We start from the raw sequence: 20,514 nt of genomic DNA, 5'->3' as shown, positions 1-20,514 counted from the left end.
AAAGTCGCGTTGCGTAGCAGAGGATATGCTGTACCGCTACCAATTATTTCCTTTTCTGTTTAACTCACAGATAAAGCAGGGGAAAAACAAGTGTCTCTATGCCTGCATACGAGCCCTAGTTTCTCATATCTAATCTTCATGATCCCTACACAAAATATATGTTGGCAGCAGCAGGATCATTCTGCAGTCAACTCTCTAAACTTTCTCAGTAGTGTTCTTCAAATGAATGATTTTTTCCCCACTCCAAGGATTCTAACTTGAGTTCCTGAGGCATATACATAAGACTTGCACGCTGATCAAACCTACTGGTAGCAAATCTAGCAGCTCACTTCTGAATTGCTTTGATGTCTTCTTTCAATCTGACCTGTTGTGGATCCCACCACTCAAGCAGTACTCAAGAATAGATCACTCCAATAAACCAAAGTCAACCATTCGTCTTCCCCTGCACAATCCTCACATGCTCGTTCTGTGTGATATCGCTTCGCAACATTACGCCCAGATATTTAAGCAATGTGACTGTGTCTAGCAGTACACTATGAATTCTGTAACCAGACATTATGGTTTTGTTTTTCCTACTGATCCACATTCACTTACATTTTTCTACATCTAAAGCTAGCTGCCATTCATTACACAACTGCAGATTGCTGCTCTTCCTGTCCACCAGATAATCTCCAAATGTTGTGTTGGTATTTTCATATGTTGTACCTTCGCTGGAAACATTTAATGATTTGAAATTTTGTGCATTCTAGCGTTAATCTTTGGTGTCCTTGATATGGGAAACACCACTTTTGTTGTAGTTGATGCTTTGGCATTGCATCCAGCGTAACTTGCCCTTGCTGATTTCTGCTAAACCTTTGACCTTTCCCTTTCTCCCAGTAGTCAATGTGTAGTTATGTGGTATTAACTGTGAGACACGTTTGGTTTTCACATATGACAAAGGAAAATTTTAAGATTTTTTTATTGAACATACTTCGTAAACGAAAGAAAAAACCATATAAGTGTCTTACCCTTTCACCAAGCTGCTGGATGAAAACTCAGGTCGAGATCACAGTTGTAAATTTCAGCATTAGCAGGCATATAATTTTCATTCATGAAGATCAGAAATAGATGACAAGATGCAGTTCACCAGTGTCAGTTGACCAGAAGTCAGTGACCTGTAACATATTTCATATATATGTATGCTACTGTACATGGTGCAAATAGCGTGAATGTGAGTGTTAAAGTGCATGGTATACCTGATATGGATTTAAAATACGATGATACATTGACTTTGAAGTAAAAAATATTGAAACTAAAGAAGGACTAAAGAAATGAAGGGAGTCGCAGAAGAGAAAAGAGAAATAACTGACAGGTTAAAATGTTGCTCATCTTATCCAGGTGCCATTGAGTAATAATTCCATACGTGCACACTATTTTGACACCAGTAAGTGAAAAGCAGTGTGACACTTGAGTCTTCTGAAAGTCTACCTCTAGCAAACACCTCTGAAAGTCTAATTCATAGCAGCTGTGAATGGTGACTAGAAGAGACATCTAAATATTATGAAAAAAATTTGAAATGACAACTCTTTGGACTCATGGTAATGTATCTTTACTCACAAACATCTTTTAAAATACCATACCACAAATTGACTTTATGAAACTTAGATGTTACACAATAAAATTTATTTAATTTGTTATGACAGTAAAGTTGAGCTAATGATTTTAATGTGCATAAATCCTACATCTGGAAATCACATCAGCAGAACATCATCATGTTACACACTGCTGAGAGTGATCATTATGTTTTCACGTATTGTCTTCATGGTGACTCACAAAATTATCAAAGACTGTGGGTATGTTATCTGTGCTGGTCTGGACAAGAACCTTATTGTAAGCATTGTGACATCAATAAAAATGGCTGAAGAACTGTAATATTCTGTGAAACAATGTTTGGCAAGTATTACTTAACAGTTATTAATTCATTCTTGCCTCAAAATTAATGCATATTTTTACTTTGAAATCGCTGTTTAGCCCAGCATAGAAATCTAGCCATTTTCTTGTTGACCACTTGTCTAAATTTTTAGTGTATCTTACAAAAATTTTATGCAAAAATAAGCTTTTAATAGTATCCTCATAAATTTTAACTGTGTGCAAGAACTAGACTCAGAGGAGAATTCATCTCTTTCATTTGTTGTGATTTTATCATTTGTTTTATCTCAGAACCCTGCTCTTCGTTCTCCAGTTCTGCAAAGGCTGTCCTGGAGACTAGCATACTTGGGATGAACAACAGGGCAGAGAATTCTTTGCCCACTTTCTCAGGGTTGCTTCTGGAATGAATAATTAATTCTGCAGTAACATGTATTCTGTTATGAAACTTCCTGCAAATTACAGCTTAATGCAAGCTCAAACTTGAAGCTGAGCTTTCATCTTTCATAAGTACTAGTAGCTTTTGTAGTTGTAGTTGTTGTTTTTCCCCACATTCAGATATTCTCCAATGCCCCAGTATTTCCTCACTTAACATCTTTTGGATTTTCAGTGTCTTCTTGTGACACACAACATTGTCCTATGATGATAAAAAAACAGAGTGGAATTTGGTGTGATATTCAGCAACTCAATGCTGTTTGTAAGTTTCATTGCAGTCAGGTTGCATTAAGCGCCATTTCAGATACTTTTTGAGCAAGAGGTGATATGACCATCACTGATGTAAGCTGATCATGTGCAACCTCTCCTCAATCTTTTTCTAATACCTCTTGGTATTTGAAAGGGGATCAAGATTTGTGAAATTACATCTTGGAGTACTCCAGTGACTGTCACGTTGCCACTAATGACCAGCTTCTATACCTTTCTTCATGTGCTACAGATTCTAGTAAATAATTACAGCATCTTTTTCACTAGCACTGAACACTTCAGGGGTCTCGGCACATGTCCAGTGTCACACATTTTAGCCATATGTCTAGTAGACATTCTGAAGAGAGTGGAACAGACTGTTCCTCTTCGTGTAGTAAAAGCAGGCAGTTCGTCCCTGTCTGTCTTAGAAACAACATTCTCCTTAGGAAGACTTGATCCCGTAACTGATTTGACTAGTTTATTGCATAATTAGTTCATAGACATATGTTTTATGCTCTCAGTTGTATAATAAATGAATTGTGTAATTTTTGATTGTGTGGACTTGATGTTTGTTCTTTTCTGCATTTACATAGGAGCTGATGAGTATCCTGGACCTGTAAACTGGACAAGACCTTATTTCGACTGTGGTCGCTCTAATAAATGGTTAGTGGCAGCTGTTGTGCCCATCGCAGATATATACCCCCGACATACAGGCTTCAGGCACATTGAATACCCTAAGTAAGTACTAGACAGTGTTGTTTCCCCCTCTCCCCCCCCCCCCCCCAATCACTGTTATTTCAAACATACAATGCTGAATATTTATATCTCACATTTATTCCTTGCAAGGTACACAGCTGCTGCTGTTCTGGAATTGGATTTTGACAGAATAGATATCAACCAGTGCCCAAAGGGAAAAGGAAACGACGGTCCAAATCGTTTTGCAGACACAGCCCGCTGCAAAAAGGACACCACTGAGGTATGCTACTTCACTGTTTGTTCATCTGCAAATTTTTTAGCTTCTGACAACAAAGCTAAATTTTTTTTGTAACATAAAAAATTAACTAATAAATCCTCACACTCTTTTAAAACAATGTTTTTTTCTTTACTAAGGTTTCCTTCTCCTATAACCTAGTTTTCCATTTAATGATGAGAACCATCAGGTAATAAGAAATAATAATGTCAGAATGCATGTATATTATGAATTATGTTTTTTTTTTAAATTTGTGTAAGTGTAGTTCATAGGTGGAGTGACGCAAGCAAGGCGAGAGTACTTAAGGAAATGCACAAGTATGCAAGTGGCTTTTTGTGGTGAGTCGGTTTGTGGAGTAGGGCTTGTGTACAAGGCACTCACAATTTTAATACATGTGTTTGACAGTAAGAAAGAATGCATTGAGCATAGGTGGAACTCCCTTTTCTTATATGATATGGGGTACAAAGTAGGACTTGGTTTGTGTCATTTGTTTCTGTCCTAGTGGAATTCTGAAATGGCATGTCTCCATACATGGCATGTGACTGCTTTGAGTCCATGGTTTGTTAAAATGGGACTTTAATTTGTGAATTATCACATGATGATTAGGGTTTAGAGGCAAGCCACATAGAACTTCCAGGAGTGAAACTTCCCTCATGTGAGATTATAGTACAAATGAGAATTTTATATAACAGGAAATTCTGTGAGTTACAACTTGGCGGAATTCTTAAGAACACATGTTTATTTCTGAGCAGTTTTTAATTGTTGAACACTAAAGTGATGCAATTTGATACTTTGGAGGCTTGAGCCAAGTGATTTGCCAATCTTCAGTAACTGCAATATTTTATGGATGAAGCAAAATAAAAAGTTTCCTCTTTTTTAAATAGAACCCTACACTTTTTATTTGGTAAACCACTTCCACTCCTTGAGACCTGTTCAGAAATATACCACAGTGTACATTTTGTGTAAGCGTGACATTATTAAAAACAATACAAAATCAACTATTAACTCCGCCGTAGCAGCACACAGTACAGGTACCCAGGGTAATGTAACTCACCCACTTGCTGGTGTTGACAGTAAAAACTGGAAACACAAGGAAAAAGCTCACCAGTCATCCATTCAACCTTCTTCAGTAGAAGGTTTGTGGGAGTAAAATATAAACCATTGGAGAATGTAAGTTAGCAGAACAGTAACAATAACTTTGTTTCCACTTGTGTACTTCAACTGCAGCAAATGAACAAGTGAGGCCAGGTAGCTGTATTATGTGCTAGTAAGGAAGAGTTTGTCAATTTTGTGCCATTTTTTTTATTAAAATATTTACATGTATGACACAGTATGATATGTTTCGTACCAGATCTTGAGGAGAGGAAGTGGATTACCAAATAAAAAAAAAATTAAAATGCAGGGAGCTATTTAAAAAAAGGCATATTGCTGTTCATATCTCTATAATGAACAAATGTACAAGAAAATCAAACAATGGAAGCTCCAGGTAGGAATATCAACAATGTAGAAAAAGATAGATTGCTACTTAGCATAAAGACGACACTTTTAAGTTGCAGACAGGCACAATTAAAAGAGACTTACACAAAGCTTTCAGTCACAGCCTTCATCAAGCAAAAGAGAAACATACACTGTTCATACACACAAGCAAGCACACCTCACACACACATGACCGCCAACTCCAGCAGCTCGGACCAGAATACCACTGGTGAGTGTTTCGCATTTTCTGGTGAAGGCTGTGACCGAAAGCTTTGTGTAAGTGTCTTAATTGTTACTGCCTGCAAACTTAAGGTGTCATCTTCACGGTAAGTAGCAACCTATCATTTCCTACATTGTAAATGTACACGGAAGACAATGATGCTGGTTAATGACAACTAGTAGCTAAACATCTTTTGCATGAGACATTTTTTATTTTGCTGCTGAACAAAAAGATACTGGAGCTGATTGAGATAATGAGGTGATACACCGAGTGTACTTTGATTTATTAAATATACTGATAGTCTGGTTTCACATTTACTCATGCTGCAAGCAAGCTAAATAATAGAAATGCTAAATTACACTGTTGTGCCCTTAAAAGATAAAACGTAACACATTTGAGAGTGAAATATTATAAAGTCTATAAAATAATGATAATTGTCATGATTATGGTACTATACTATATGCAATGATACCACAAAACTACACATTGGTCATGTAAATAATATATACACTGGTTCGTACAGTAATGGATTTCTGTATGTTCAAAAGCGATATGGTAATCTCATTTAAGCCATATTGCAACTTTAGGAATACATTTTTGCAGCAAGTTTTTTTGTATTGGATTTTATTTATTTATTTTAAATAGTGTGTGTTGTTGCAACAGATAAATGATAATGTAAGGGCAGACCATAAGACACTGATTGGAGAAATCTCTCTCTCTCTCTCTCTCTCTCTCTCTCTCTCTCTCTCTCACACACACACACACACACACACACACACACACACACACACACATTCTAAAGATTGGAATACCAATGTTTGTTGGCACCTTCAAGAGAGAATTTCAAAAGGTGAATGATATCATATTTGTGTACACATTCAGCCAATGCTTCTTCAAATACATTTGGTGACAGTACCCAATCATTCCATAATTTAACAAAAAAGATTTCAGCCACCCACCTCCAGTTGCAAATCATTGTCTACAGTAGCAGGTGTAATGAGGTCAATAAAATTATATTATTTATTATTAAATAGGTTTTGCATGGATTTTCAAATATATCTAAATGTTGTAAGTGATTTTTCATTAATGTCTGTGACATGCTTTTTTCCCCCCACCAAGTACTTGAAAGTATACAGAAACAAGAAACTGTCATGTCTGTAATGTAGATTCAACACAAATGTAGTGTATATTTACAACAATGGAAATATGATAGAAACCAGTTGTATTGCAAAAGCTCGCATTACTACATTCCTATATTTATTAAAATATTAAATGTTACTAATTTTTCATTTTCATTGTTTTGCTGTGTTTCAGAGTAATTTTTTGTTACATTCCATTAATTTCATTTTTCCCCCCCCAGTGTGAACCAATTCATGGATGGGGCTTCAGGCGTGGGGGCTATCAATGCAGATGCCGACCAGGATTTCGCTTGCCCAATGTTGTACGTCGACCATATTTAGGTGAAATCGTGGAGCGTGCCTCTGATGAACAGTACAGTAATGAATTTGATTGCCTCAAGATTGGATGTAAGTATTTCGTAATTTGTTTGTTTCACAGTGTAACTATAAATATATTCATATGAAGTAAGAATTTAGTGAAACAGCATTCTCACTCTTGTATTATCAAATTCCAACTACTTTGTATTCTTGTGAGACAGGCTTATCTTTCACAAATGAAACTGGTGTTAAAATGCCATAGAGTGTAAGTGTTTTTAGGTAATATACTGGTCTGCTTTATTGTATTTAACTGTAGTCACAGAGGGCATTGAATGGATCATAACTGTAAAAGCATCCTCACTGCCCAGACTACCAGGTACAAAGAGTGTGGAGCATAATCAGTACCTTGGCAGAGTTTAGGCTCTCTTTCTTTAAGTACTTCTAAATGTGGAACTGGACATCTGCATATTCATTATTAAACCTGTTCCTGCATTACCCATATTTGATTTTGTACTTATAACCCTGGATTCACCTGACCATAAGCCTTGTTCCTCCTGCCACCGAACTTCATTAATTTCCACTGTATCTAACTTTAACCAATCCATTTCCCTTTTTAAATTTTCTAACCTATCTGTCCGATTAAGGGATGTGCACGCTCCATTCCCTAGAATGCCAATTTTGTTTCTCCTGATAATGACATTGTGACATTACTGACTTGTAATTCATAGCTTCAGCTTGGTAACAGCTCCTCTTGGTCACCTTCCCATCAGTATGTACTGGTGGCGTTCAAAAATGTACTTGACACCAACAATTTAGTTGACATTAATGTGTACTTTATTCCCTGTGGAGTTCACTGATTTACTACAATGATCAGTTTTTACACTACAAAAAATATTTAGAGCGAGTACACAGATCAGTTTGTGCAATCTCAGTGATAAAGTTATCAATGGGTCAGAAAATAGACAGTTCACATTTATCTACAAAATGACACAGTTCACATTTAGCACAGTCCTTTTTCAGTTTATAAAATATAATTACTCTTTGATGGTTCATTTAAATGAATCCATGAATTGATTTACTGAGCCCAACAATAGCTAGTTTCAATAACATTACATCCTCCTGACAAGTGCAACACAGTTCAATCACAGTGTTCATTAATTAGAGGTACTGTAATCAGAGCAAATGCTTTTTCACTTTAAAGTTCTTGAATTTTGCTGTGAACATATTGTGTATTTTCATGTGCAGCAGAATCTATGTAATTATGGTTTGAGCGAAACACAGAGAGCACCTCCAAGATACGTGTTAACTATTCACTTTCAAACTGCAGACTGACTTTTGGCTGATGCTCAACTACTTATAGACAGGTGTAAGAACAAATTGATATTTTGATAGGTACACAATGCTTTAAATTTTTCGAGGTTGGAATCCACTGTTTTTGAAGATCTACAACTACAGATGGAATTCTGCATTACAGAAGATGATGCTGGTTACAAATTTATAAAAGTACATTGACCCTATTTTTCTTCTGTATTGTGAATCCCCACATTTAATTGAATAGGTGCCATATTCCAAAACAAAATTAATTACATGATATTGTTAATTAGTGAGTTAATCAATTAATGCTGTATGTTAAACTTAACAGAAAATTTAAGATAGCATAAGTAGTTAGTGTCCAGAATCTAGCAGATTTTAACAAAATCTGCAGTGGAAAATGGTACTGGTGCTGAGTTTCAGTTTTAATTGTTCTGAAGATAATTAATTTAAAATACTTTACAGAAAAGTGCAAATGCTTAATTTTCAAATGGTTTAGATCACTCATGGGTTTTTGTTTGTAGTGAACTATTGTGCTAACTTCAGTTATCTGTAACTTTTAATTAACGGTGCCCTATTGAAAATTAATTTTACAAATGGATCAAAACTCTTGAAATAGGAACCTGAATAATAAATAAAAGTGAAAAATAAGTCTAAATACGATTTCAAGAATTTTAAGGAAGTACTGTGTGTGACTTGGTAAATGTATTGGAAGATAAAACTTTGCAAAAAAAAAAGAAAAAAAAGGTAATTTTTATGGATGGAAAAACAACCAATGGAAACAATCCACTTGTTTGTCACAATGTTTTTCAAAAACTTGAAATGCATGCAAAGCATGAAGTTCTGTTTTGAGGGTGTTTGGCACTCATGTATTCTTTTGTATATTTCATGGTATTTCTGTAAGTATCAGACTGCTATAAGTTACAGTTTGGCTCATCTGCTGACATGTAAAGCATGGGGCGTTGCACCGGTTGACACAGACAAAACTTTCTCAGTCTAGCAGTATTTTGCCCAGTGGGTTACTATTTATGGATTCCAGATTCTGAAACACTCATTTACTATTATTTATGCCCATGAGTTGACATTTCTTTGTTTCTGTTCTTACTTTATAACCCACCTAGTGTTTTTAAACGATAATTAACGATGCTCTATTCTTTCCTTAGTCGAAGCTTAAGTGAACTTCAGAAATGCAAATATTTTTGGTTTCTGTATCATGTTTTATATTGTAGGGGTCCATAAGATGCCTGTGCAGTGGGAACGTGCAGACCCTAATATACGTGAGATGTACTTAGAGCGTTTTTATGAATACCGTAATTTTTCCACTGGACCGGCTGCAATACATACTAACAAGATGAACATTGATGAGGCACTTCGTTTCATACATGGTGTCAATCCAAAAACTTGTTCACGGTAATAAGGCATAAAACTACATTTAAATACTTACAATATATTTGAATTTGTGTTTTCTCTTTACATTGTTCTGCCAATTAGATGAAGTGCATTAAATTACATAATTATGATCAATAATAGTAATGCCTGTGTGATTGTATCTTTTATAGATATACAAAACAACAATTGACGTTACCTGGGGATTTTGCTAGCGGAGCAGAGGAGCAGTTTGTTAATGAAGCTAAAATGGCTGTCCGTTTGGCAAATTTCATTAGTGCTTTTCTGCAGGTTAGTTATTTGAAGATTACATTTGAAAAGATATTTCATCATACAAAATTTTTCCAAACTGACATAGCTCTTATATAAGGGAAGTTTGAAAAGTTTTTGGAAGGGAATGGAAAGAAATGAAGTATCTCAATGAAACTTAATTTTTCAGTGTAGTTTCCCTGTGCACAAGGCGTTTGACACAGTTCCCCACAGTCGTTTAATGAACAAAGTAAGAGCATACGGACTATCAGACCAATTGTGTGATTGGATTGAGGAGTTCCTAGATAACAGAACGGAGCATGAAATTCTGAATGGAGAGAAGTCTTCCGAAGTAAAAGTGATTTCAGGTGTGCTGCAGGGGAGTGTCATAGGACCGTTGCTATTCACAGAATACATAAATGCCTGGTGGATGACATAGGAAGTTCACTGAAGCATTTTGCAGATGATGCTGTGGTGTATCGAGAAGTTGCAACAATGAAAAATTGCACCGAAATGCAGGAGGATCTGCAGCGAATTGACGCATGGTGCAGGGCATGGCAATTGAATCTCAATGTAGACAAGTGTAATGTGTTGCAAATACACAGAAAGATAGATCCCTTATCATTTAGCTACAAAATAGCAGGTCAGCAACTGGAAGCAGTTAATTCCATAAATTATCTGGGAGTACGCATTAGGAGTGATTTAAAATGGAATTATCATATAAAGTTGATCGTCGGTAAAGCAGATGCCAGACTGAGATCCATTGGAAGAATCCTAAGGAAATGCAATCCGAAAACAAAGGAAGTAGGTTACAGTACGCTTGTTCGCCCACTGCTTGAATACTGCTCAACAGTGTGGGATCCGTACCAGATAGGATTGATAGAAGAGAGAGAGAAGATCCAACAGAGAGCAGCGCGCTTCGTTACAGGATCATTTAGTAATCGCGAAAGCATTACGGAGATGATAAACTCCGGTGGAAGACTCTGCAGGAGAGATGCTCAGTAGCTCGGTACGGGCTTTTGTTAAAGTTTCGAGAACATACCTTCACCTAAGAGTCAAGGAGTATATTGCTCCCTCCTACGTATATCTCGCGAAGAGACCATGAGGTTAAAATCAGAGAGATTAGAGCCCACACAGAAGCATACCGACAATCCTTCTTTCCACGAACAGTACAAGACTGGAATAGAAGGGAGAACCGATAGAGGTACTCAGGGTACCCTCCGCCACACACCGTCAGGTGGCTTGCGGAGTATGGATGTAGATGTAGATGTAGATGTACACTAATGCACTTGGTTCAGCGATGTTCCAATGCCTTGATCCCATCTCAAAAATTTGATCCATCCTGGCCAGCAAAATGCCCATCAACTTTGGCTGTCAGTTCTTTGTTTGAAGAGAATCTTCACCCACCAAGGAAAATTTTGAGCTCAGGGAAGAGGTGAAAGCCTGATGGAGTCAAATCAGCTGATGTGTCAACAAGATGATGACCTATCAGAATAATCCTTTTGTATCTCAAAAGACTTACACCAGACCTTCCAGGCTGATATCGATTGCTGGCAATTCAACATTATTCCAATGCTTTGACCTTTTTTGTCTCTCGCCTATAGCAGTTCACTCAAATTTCATCTGTGGTTACAGACCACTTCAAAAAAATCTTGTTGGTTGCCATGAAAATGCATCAAACATTGTTTGGTTGTTTTCATTCTATTCGTTTCTAATCCTGTGTTACGATTTATGGCATCCACCTAGCAGATAATTTTCTCAGATCCATTTCCACTGTCTAATGTGATATGCCCAATCAGATGACATCCCTACAGCTTCATAAATTTTTTGCACTTTCAGTCAGCAATCCTCCATGACCATTTTATGCACTTTTGCAATAATTTCTGGGGTAGTGGCACATCTTGGTCGACCACTACACGTGTGATCATCTTAACTGCCCCAAACAAATTCAAACTCATTTGTCCGTTTGGCAACAGTTGAATGTGAAGGAGTGGAGTCTGTCTGTGTGTTCTGAAAATTGGCATGAATCTACATTGCTTTTATAACTTTCTTTACAAAGTATTTAATCACTGCTCCAAATATCAGTTTTTTCTCCATTGTAACAAATCATGACACAGGAACAACACCAGAGACACATCCACACCGCAGATCTCTACCCAGAGCACTAACACATCACGAGCTTATTCATAAAGGATACTCGGTTCTTATGCAGGAACCTTGTTGCATTAGAGCTGATGTCTGGTGGTGATTCTTTAAACTTCTCAAACTGGTCTTGTACATTTCCACTGTTTCTTACCTCCTTACTGTCTCTGAGCAAGTCACTCTATTTCTCTAGATCAGGGTGAGCCACAGTATGCAAATCTGTGTGGGTGCACATGTGCTGCATACTTGAAGACCGAGGCTCAGTCTTTCTGGGCACTACTGAGTATACCTTAGCTTTGCTTGGTCATTCTTGGAAGTACTTGGTACAGCACAACATTTCATTTAGCAGTATGGCATGACAGTTGTGGAGTCAGTTCCATTCATTTATCACTGTTTGTCTGTGCTATACATGAAGTTCACTGGTCTAGTGGCTGTTTGCACAAAAAGAAACAATCTAGATATCTATCGTGAGAAGAGAAGTTTGAGAATTCTCAGAACCTATTATGCAGTCATATAATCAACGTGTACCATAGACTTGCTCTGGAATGACATTTCAAAACCATTCAGAAAGAATTAAAACTTTAGTGGATGGTGCTTGAGCAAAACATTACAGCAATCGACAGGTGATTTGTACAGGATTCTTTGTTCTGTTGATCAAGAAGGACTTTGTGCCAAGTTTTCTGGCACAGAGCACTTGATAAAATTAGTGGTACGAATACAAAGTTTTCGGAAGTCATACACAGCATTATGTTGTCTGTTGCAAAAGCTCTTGATGGAATTAAACGAAGATTATGAACACTACATGTAGTACTGAAAAGTACATTGGTTAAGTTTAGGGGCATGCATGGGAATGAATTTTCAATTAACTCCTGCTAAATTATTGAATTTCTGAAGGTAAAAAGAAAGCAGGAATGAAAATTAAGAGCTTCCAGAATGGATTGCAGACCTTACATTTTACATGGACTTTACTGCACGCTGCCCACAGTAAGACATTGCAGTGTGAGAAACAGCATATTTCTGATTTTGCTGGGATGCATTTAAAAGGAAAATAGCATTACAGAAGGACAAATTCCAAAAAAAGCACCATATGTTTCACTAAGCTCACTGGTGTTAAAGAATACACGAGTTTTTGAGAATTCATTGTGACATTAAAAAAATTAAAGGATAGTCTTCTAAACATTTTAAGGACACTGCCAATTGCGCCATCTGTTTTTGAAACCATTTGCTTTCTTAGTTGAAAGCACCCATGAGCATGTGTAGATGGAACTCATCAACCTGCAATAAAATTCCCATTTATAAGACAAATTGTTTTGCGTTAACTGCCCAGGAGTTCTAAAATTTTTCCTCTAGAAGAGTTTTCACATCTCCATGATGACATTGCAAATGTGATATATTATTTTAGTCAACATACATGCATGAAAGGCTTCTTTAGATCATGAAACTAAATATGTCGTGATTATCTACAAGTCTGAATGACCAAAAAATGCAAAATGTGCACATCTGTCAGTGTCCCAAGCGTTTGCATCAACTAAAAATTTTATTTCTTCAGCTGGACAAAAATAGTTGAATAATATTGAAAATTTGTTTTGCTTCTGATCTTGTTGTCTCTCTTTCACTTTGGCCTTTTGAATTCCTTACTTTCTAACACTTCTCCATAACCTATTTTTCACTTTTATCTCAGTTTGTCCATTACTGCCTGTGGAACCCCACCTCCCTCTTTTTCCCTTTCCATTCTGACCATTATTTAAATTAAATTGTCATACAGGTAAATTTCACAATCTCTGTGTGATATACACAATATTGCAATTATTGTGTTTACCCAAGTAGAAGATGACTATTTCCCCCTCCCCCTTTTTTTAAGATGTTCCACAAGAAAAAAATATTTTTAAACATATTCTGATTAATCAAAATTACAAACTGTTTTTATTGACATAAAGTACCTGCCAAAAAGTTAATATTATACCTATTCTAAACTTATGCCATTTATAGATTGTCTACATTTTTATAATACTAGGAGCAGTAAAATAAACAAAAAGGAATAGTTTGCATTAATTTTCAAAACATTTTCTTTTCTAGCTTTTTTGCTTACGAACCCTATAGTCTGTGGTATCACTATTTTTAATCATCATCATCATCTGTACTACAGCTGTGAAATTTATATCTTAGAATCTATTGCTATTTCTGAGGTTGCCGTTATGGTGGATCCTGAGATCACAGCTGTTTTCTTCTAAGTACACATTGGATTTCGCTTCTGTAGTGATGTAAGAATGTTCAGTGTCTCGTTTCCAAACATATCGCGTGCCCTCTGCTCTATCATTGGCTGTGTAGAATCGGCAGCTGAGACATCTCAGCACATCTCCACTCATTCCTCTCATACATCACAGTGACAACAACATTGCACCAAGAAACATATAAGTACGCCACTGGCCTCTATCAAGACTTTTACTATCTCCTGCATAAATGAACACAACTGTCTAATATTTGTCCAGTTTTAAAGGAAGTTCAGTTGCGACTATAAATGGTTTCAGGTAGGCTGCAGTATATATACGGCAGAGGTTCATAAAAAGCGAAGTACATGGTACAGGATCCCATGGTTGGCAACACGATGAAATTTGCTGCTTGCCCCCCTCCCCACCAGCATCCTAGCTCACAGCCAAGCTGATGTCACTGTTGCCCCCCTCTAACCCTTCCATAGTACTGAGCTTGAGCAACTGTGAAAAGCAGACTGCAATATCTTCTGGTGTGCAGGTCATATGTAACAACACTACATTATACTTTAATAAAAAATCGCAGTTACGATTCAGTCCCATTCTAGAACTTCTGCTCATGCCACAATCTAGTGGTGCTGTTGGTACTATCTCCATGATGGGTGTTGCCATTGTAATTTATTCTCACAATAACAATTGCAGTCAGTTTAATATGTTTCCTTTCCTTTGTTAGAGATTTCGTTTGAGATTAATTTTCCTTCATCTTTTAATTGAATGTCACCATGCTCTAAAGCTGATGTAAAGCTGGTATCAATACATGAACAGTGACTGAATTTCTTTTCACAATCTGTTTAGTTTAATTCATTGTAATCTCTCATAATCATGTAAAACACTAGTCTGGGTTCTGAATCAACAAACTTTTTTTTAAGGACAAAATTTTTGAGGGTCACCTTTGCTTAAAAATCAGCGTTATTGTTTGTATACAGTACCCATACGTGTATGAGAATGTGTGTTGCAAACTTGTTCAACAATTTAATAGTAGTTCCTCCTGCATTTCACAAAACTGTCAAATTTTAATCAGAGCAATGGACTGTTAATGTGGCTAGTTTATAGTTTCCCACGTATCTCTTGCACTAGTGCTGTGCGAGTCCATGTCATGTGCTTATTTGAGCAACATCAATACTGTGTCAAGCACTTTGGCATATCAGGAAATCTTGAGCATGATGGAACATGAGTATTGTTTAACAAGCCCTGTCCTTTCCAAATTCATCACATTAATACTGCCTGTGGCCTCAATAGTGAAAGTTTTAAATCTAAATGCAAGACAACCTCTATAAATGTAAGACTACCCTATATACTCTACAAAACAATGTTGACCTGCAATAGTTTAATCTGCAAATAGAAGACGACAGTTTATCTTTCAAATGAAAAATTTGGGAAAAAACTCGTTTTACAATGGGGTAAATACAGCAATTAGTAGACTCCAAAGATTCAAATGATCATTGTCACTTCGTTCTTTCTTTCTCTTGTCTTCCTCATTCCAACATAGGAATCTGTATTTCAGTTATTTAAATGTTTCTGAACACTTGCTTGGGGTTAGTGTAACCTTTTCATCTTTGGTTAATAAAATTTAATCTTCAGAAAGATTGACTGAAGACAAATTCTGTTGTCACTCACACCCACAATAGTGTTAACACACTGTTGAGACAAAATCTTGCACGTGATGTGTAAGGAAATTCTCTTACAGTATAAGAGATTTGGGCATGCAATTTAAAAAGACAGCATGAACTAATACAAAAACTGTGAGCTCACAACACGATTTTTATGAGTGTAAATATAATATATAAGAAAAGACAAGTTAGAATAGGGAAGCAAAAACATGATTTAGTATAGTGTAACATGAAAATATTTGATATGAATGTCAAAGTTTGATTTCATTTCAAGAAAATTTAACAACTTCAGAATAGTGGTTGATGCTGTATTTGAAAATTTACATCGTTTTCTGAAAATGAAAGACAGAGAGAAAAGGTAAAACACAGTAATGTTTAAGAACATAATTTACTTTAAAGAAACACATCGCATGGTGGGGATGGAAGCAGCTCAGTAATGGACATTCTGTTTACCCATACAAAGTTCTTAAGATATGTAATTAACTTGTTGTTCTGTAATTTAAAGACCTTTTTATTGCAAACTAATAAATCAATTCCCTGGGTGCAAGAGTGTGTCTCTTTCACTCTCTTATGCAGTACATTCTTCCTTGAATTATGTCTGATATTTCAGTGCTAAATTTATCTGTCCTGCTGGAACAAGTGGAATTTTGGCACTTATAAACTAGCAAATATTGGAGATTGCATCTTCCCAAAATGCCTATAACTAATTAATTAATTTAGAATACTACAGAAAAATTGTATTATTTTTATGAGTACACACTTTTGGGCTCTACATAATTATTGTCTCGAAGCTATAAAACAAAAAGTAAAAAGCACTACTTTCAGTTTTCTGTAATTAACTAATGTTGACTACTTTCTACATTTATTTAGGTTTCTGATCCTAAGGAAGTATATTCAGGAAAGCGAGTAGCAGATAAGGAGCTGACAGAAGACCAGATGATTGCAGAGACACTTGCTCTTGTCATGGGTGATAGCCGTATCTGGTCTGCTGGAACATACTGGGAACGCAACAAATTCACAAACAGAACATTTTTTGCACCATTTGCATACAAAACGCAGCTGAACACAAGAAAATACAAAGTGGAAGACCTTGCAAGGCTTAAACAACCAGGTATGTTTTCTTATATTCAACCTATTAGCACAAGTCATATAAATATTAGGCTGACCAAATGAGATATGTGTGACACCTTTTTTTATTTTTGTGGCTGTTCGTAACCATTTTTGTTAAGTCATACTGAAAAGCTTTAGTTCTTTAAATACTACTACTGACTATTTTGCATGCCATCATAGTTGTTTCCCTCCCTGATACTTTTATCATTTATGCAGAACAAAGGCTAGCACTTGTACCTGTCAATAAAATTCTTGTGGGTATGGGACCACATTGCAAAATGTAGAATTCGGCAATCTTTGGCCGCTGTTGCAAACTCCCTTTCTCAGAGTATTTGCTGACTCAACATTGGAGAATTTTACATATTGACAATGTGATCAGATAACTTGAAAAATTTTATTAGCGCTGACAACACCCATGGAAGCCAACACTACACGTTGTGTATCTATTTGTCATTAGCTCCCTGTCAGGTAGGTCTTATTTTTTAGACATTGGTTTTTTCATGCAGTATTTGTTTTTGCTTCACTACTGTTACTGACATATTTCTTCTGTCTTTAGTAACTTCTTGTCAGATAATTAATGTATCTCACAAGGATAACTAACATATCTTCGGAACAGTACACTACTATTTGATTTTTCTGTTGATCCCATTTCTTTCTTTCAAATATTTAGCAATACCATACCAAAGTGTGAAAGCTTCATTCAGCTTTTCAACTGTCAGATATTTACAGCTAAGAAAACCGAAGCTTTCTCAGGGGGCATTGTATAAGTTACTACAATGAATAAGGGTAAATTAATTACTCTCTTTTTTGTATCAGCATAGATTATTCGGCATCTATTTCAATATATGCATTGCTGCTCTTAAATTTAATGGTTTAACTGTTTAAAAGTTGAATGTATTTAGAACCATTTTTTAGATGACACTAATGGGAGATTCTACTCCATATGTATTAGGTGTCTTGTATACTGAAAGATGATGATTAGAAAATGTAGTTAACTATTTGGTAGGTGTAGCTTGCGTTTCACCAGAATAGAATATCAAATTATGGTACATCATACATTGATAACATAATGCAAGTGGAAGGGCTGTGTGTTGACAGACACGAGATACTATTTATCCCGTATTCCTTGCGAATTTAGATTGGTAGAAATATAATGAACGGCGAAGAATTGACTCCTTCGAATTGTGGTGTTAAAGGAAACTTCTTAGAGTTCCATGGACTGCAAAGAGAACCAACAGATCAATATTGGAGCAAATAAAACCAGATTTCTCCCTGGAAGGTCTAATGTTAAAACAAAAGCTGACCTACTTTGGACACACAATGCGAAGGCATGCCTCGCTGGAAAAACATTAATGCTGGGAAAGATTGAAGGAACTAGAAGAAAAGGACGTCGGAGGATGAGATGGATCAATGGCATCACAGAAGCAATGTGTTCCAACCTGGAAGGTCTACCGGAGAAAGTGCAAGACAGGAAAAAGTGGCGTGACTTGGTTCATGGGGTCACGAAGAGTCAGAACCGACTAAACGAATAGAGAGAGAGAGATATATATATCTGTTCCAACATTCACTATTTGCCAAACATTAGCTAAATTTTGAATTATTACTTTGTGTGTTTTGTCACTGACAGCTTAACATAGCCGTTTAATCTTCACAAATAAAGTTTCCAGGCAGTAAGTGTATATTCTCGAATTTCTTAAGTACAGTGTTTTTTGTTTATATAAAGAATATGTTACATAGCAGTCTTATTTCATATAACCTGTGCTCTGAAATATGTATTGTGGTGATTCATTTTCAGTACGTAATGTAAGGTTAATTGGACACCTTCACATGTGTTAATTAAATATGAACATATCTTAAATTAACATAAATGATAATCTTCAAGTATTAAAATGTCTTATTAAGTGATATGAAGTATATGTTTTAAATACTCTAAGAGTTAACATCATTTCATATATCCTGAATTACAAATGAGTTCCTTCATCACTCAAGTTCGTGTTACAACGTCCACAATAAAAAATGTTATTGTTACCCATGAAATTTTTATTTTGTGAAATCTTGCTTTTACCATTTATTGATTGATGTCTATTTTCAGATGAAGTTTATACAAACAATGAGTGGTTCAGATTCTTGAAACAGCGGTGGTCCACAAATTTTGACTCTCTCGAAAAATTCAATCTGAAAATTAAGATTCGCTTCAATGAAATGGGAGAATATTTGAAGAAACACGAACGCTTCCCAACTTTCTACAGGTAACGCTGTTCGCACATACAAAACTGCTAGGTTGTTCTGCCTCCCTTAAATCAAATTCAAATTATCTTAGAGATACCTGTAAATCTAGAGCTGCCATTCAAAGTTCGTAGTAGTTAGCATATTTAGATGGTGCTGTCTTTTGTGTGATGTATGATGATATTCAACTATGTCAGAGTTTTAAACTTATTGTACTAGCAGCATGTCATCAATGTACATACCATTTCCTGTACTAGTCATGAAAGAAAGAGAATTATTGTTTAATTAAAAATCTTCAAGGCATGTATGATATGATGAGGTGGCTCAATACATAAGTGTCAGACTACAAATTCTAAGATTGGGGGTTCGATCATCAGTTCTCGTAGTTCTTTCTGTTACTTGTCACTTCTGGTAATGATTTAAATATGTGAAAAATGCAAAGTTGCACCGTGGTTCGGAGTTTTCACTAAAGTGTAGGTCCCACTGTTAACTGGCTGGATAAAATAGCTCATAGGTCAGAAGAAGGGCACCTCCAACAGCTCATCACCAGGTAAAGCTCTCCAATGCTCAAACATCATTTGGGTTGAAGAGAGCCTACGTTATTTAGATGAAAAAATTTGTATTGTAAGTTACTTATTTGTATGAGTGTGCTTCAGCTGCTGAACGACAGTTTTGTACACAAAATAGCAAACCAGATATTAGCACCAATAAGGGCTAAACCATATTGTTAGAGCTCATTCACATTTGATAATTTTGTATGGTAAAATAGCAAAATTTGGGACAATCCAGACTTAAAGAGGCCACTTGTTATACAAAACTACAGCTATAGACAGCACAGATCATATTTACAATATTCTAAAAGAAATTATTGTTTCAGAGCCGCCAATTTGGACCACGGATACTGGACATCACCATTCTTTGATTGTGAAGGCAAAGTGCCAAAATGGATAATTACCTATGCAGCACCATTCTTTGGTTGGGACAGTATTAAGAACAAGCTGGAATTCAAGTATGTACTGCTAAGGTGTGTGTGTGTGTGTGTGTGTGTGTGTGTGTGTGTGTGTGTGATCCGCCACATTTCCTGACACTCAACATTAGCACCTCTCCTTCACTAGTCACAATTTTCCTTTATTATATCCATCAACTTTTTGAAAAAGATATTTTTTTTCAGATTGGATGTAATTTATAAATTTTTAGCTGCTTGCACTCTTCATACCCCCTTCCTCTAGCATAAAGCAGGTTTTTAGTAATAAAGCTTGTGAGGGGTAGTGTCAAGACACATGAATAAGGTTTAGTACCACAAGAGTAGCAAAGAGCCATGATTTCCTGATCCTGAATATAAGACAACTCTCCTTGTTTTAAGATGTTTCTCGTGAACATTTCACAGATTCTAAATTAAGGTCATTTATTCCTTGTTAATTTTGATAATATGAGGAGTAATAAAATAGAAGAAAGTAATTGTTTGAATTATTTTTATCTATAGTACCTATTTTTATTTTAGCCTGTCATATGTCATATCACTATT

At 36.0% G+C, this 20,514-nt stretch overlaps 2 protein-coding genes across 11 annotated transcripts in view; one reads left to right on the top strand and one right to left on the bottom strand.

Annotated features, from left to right (window-relative positions):
• LOC126320215 (heterogeneous nuclear ribonucleoprotein R) overlaps positions 1–20,514 on the bottom strand; it is a 243,340-nt gene that overhangs the window by 102,836 nt on the left and 119,990 nt on the right. For 9 of the 10 annotated variants that reach the window (XM_049993776.1, XM_049993766.1, XM_049993901.1 and 6 more), the window contains exon 2: positions 1,008–1,154. The gene's annotated coding sequence lies outside the window, so the exon portion shown is untranslated. Of the gene's footprint in view, positions 1–1,007; positions 1,155–1,235; positions 1,776–20,514 lie in introns of those variants that run through there. The other variant, XM_049993769.1, reaches the window with a different exon arrangement.
• Positions 1–20,514, top strand: part of LOC126320199 (uncharacterized) — a 57,597-nt gene that overhangs the window by 30,226 nt on the left and 6,857 nt on the right. Inside the window, exons 4-11 of the mRNA XM_049993761.1 lie at positions 3,180–3,324; positions 3,433–3,562; positions 6,613–6,778; positions 9,229–9,409; positions 9,559–9,676; positions 16,524–16,764; positions 18,856–19,012; positions 19,867–19,998. Of these exons, the coding sequence (XP_049849718.1) occupies positions 3,180–3,324; positions 3,433–3,562; positions 6,613–6,778; positions 9,229–9,409; positions 9,559–9,676; positions 16,524–16,764; positions 18,856–19,012; positions 19,867–19,998 (1,270 nt within the window). The remainder of the gene's footprint in view (positions 1–3,179; positions 3,325–3,432; positions 3,563–6,612; positions 6,779–9,228; positions 9,410–9,558; positions 9,677–16,523; positions 16,765–18,855; positions 19,013–19,866; positions 19,999–20,514) is intronic.

This window comes from Schistocerca gregaria, chromosome 2, assembly GCF_023897955.1.
Source record: "Schistocerca gregaria isolate iqSchGreg1 chromosome 2, iqSchGreg1.2, whole genome shotgun sequence".
In the NCBI taxonomy this organism is placed as follows: domain Eukaryota; kingdom Metazoa; phylum Arthropoda; class Insecta; order Orthoptera; family Acrididae; genus Schistocerca; species Schistocerca gregaria.
This window is presented reverse-complemented; position numbering and strand designations above follow the sequence as displayed.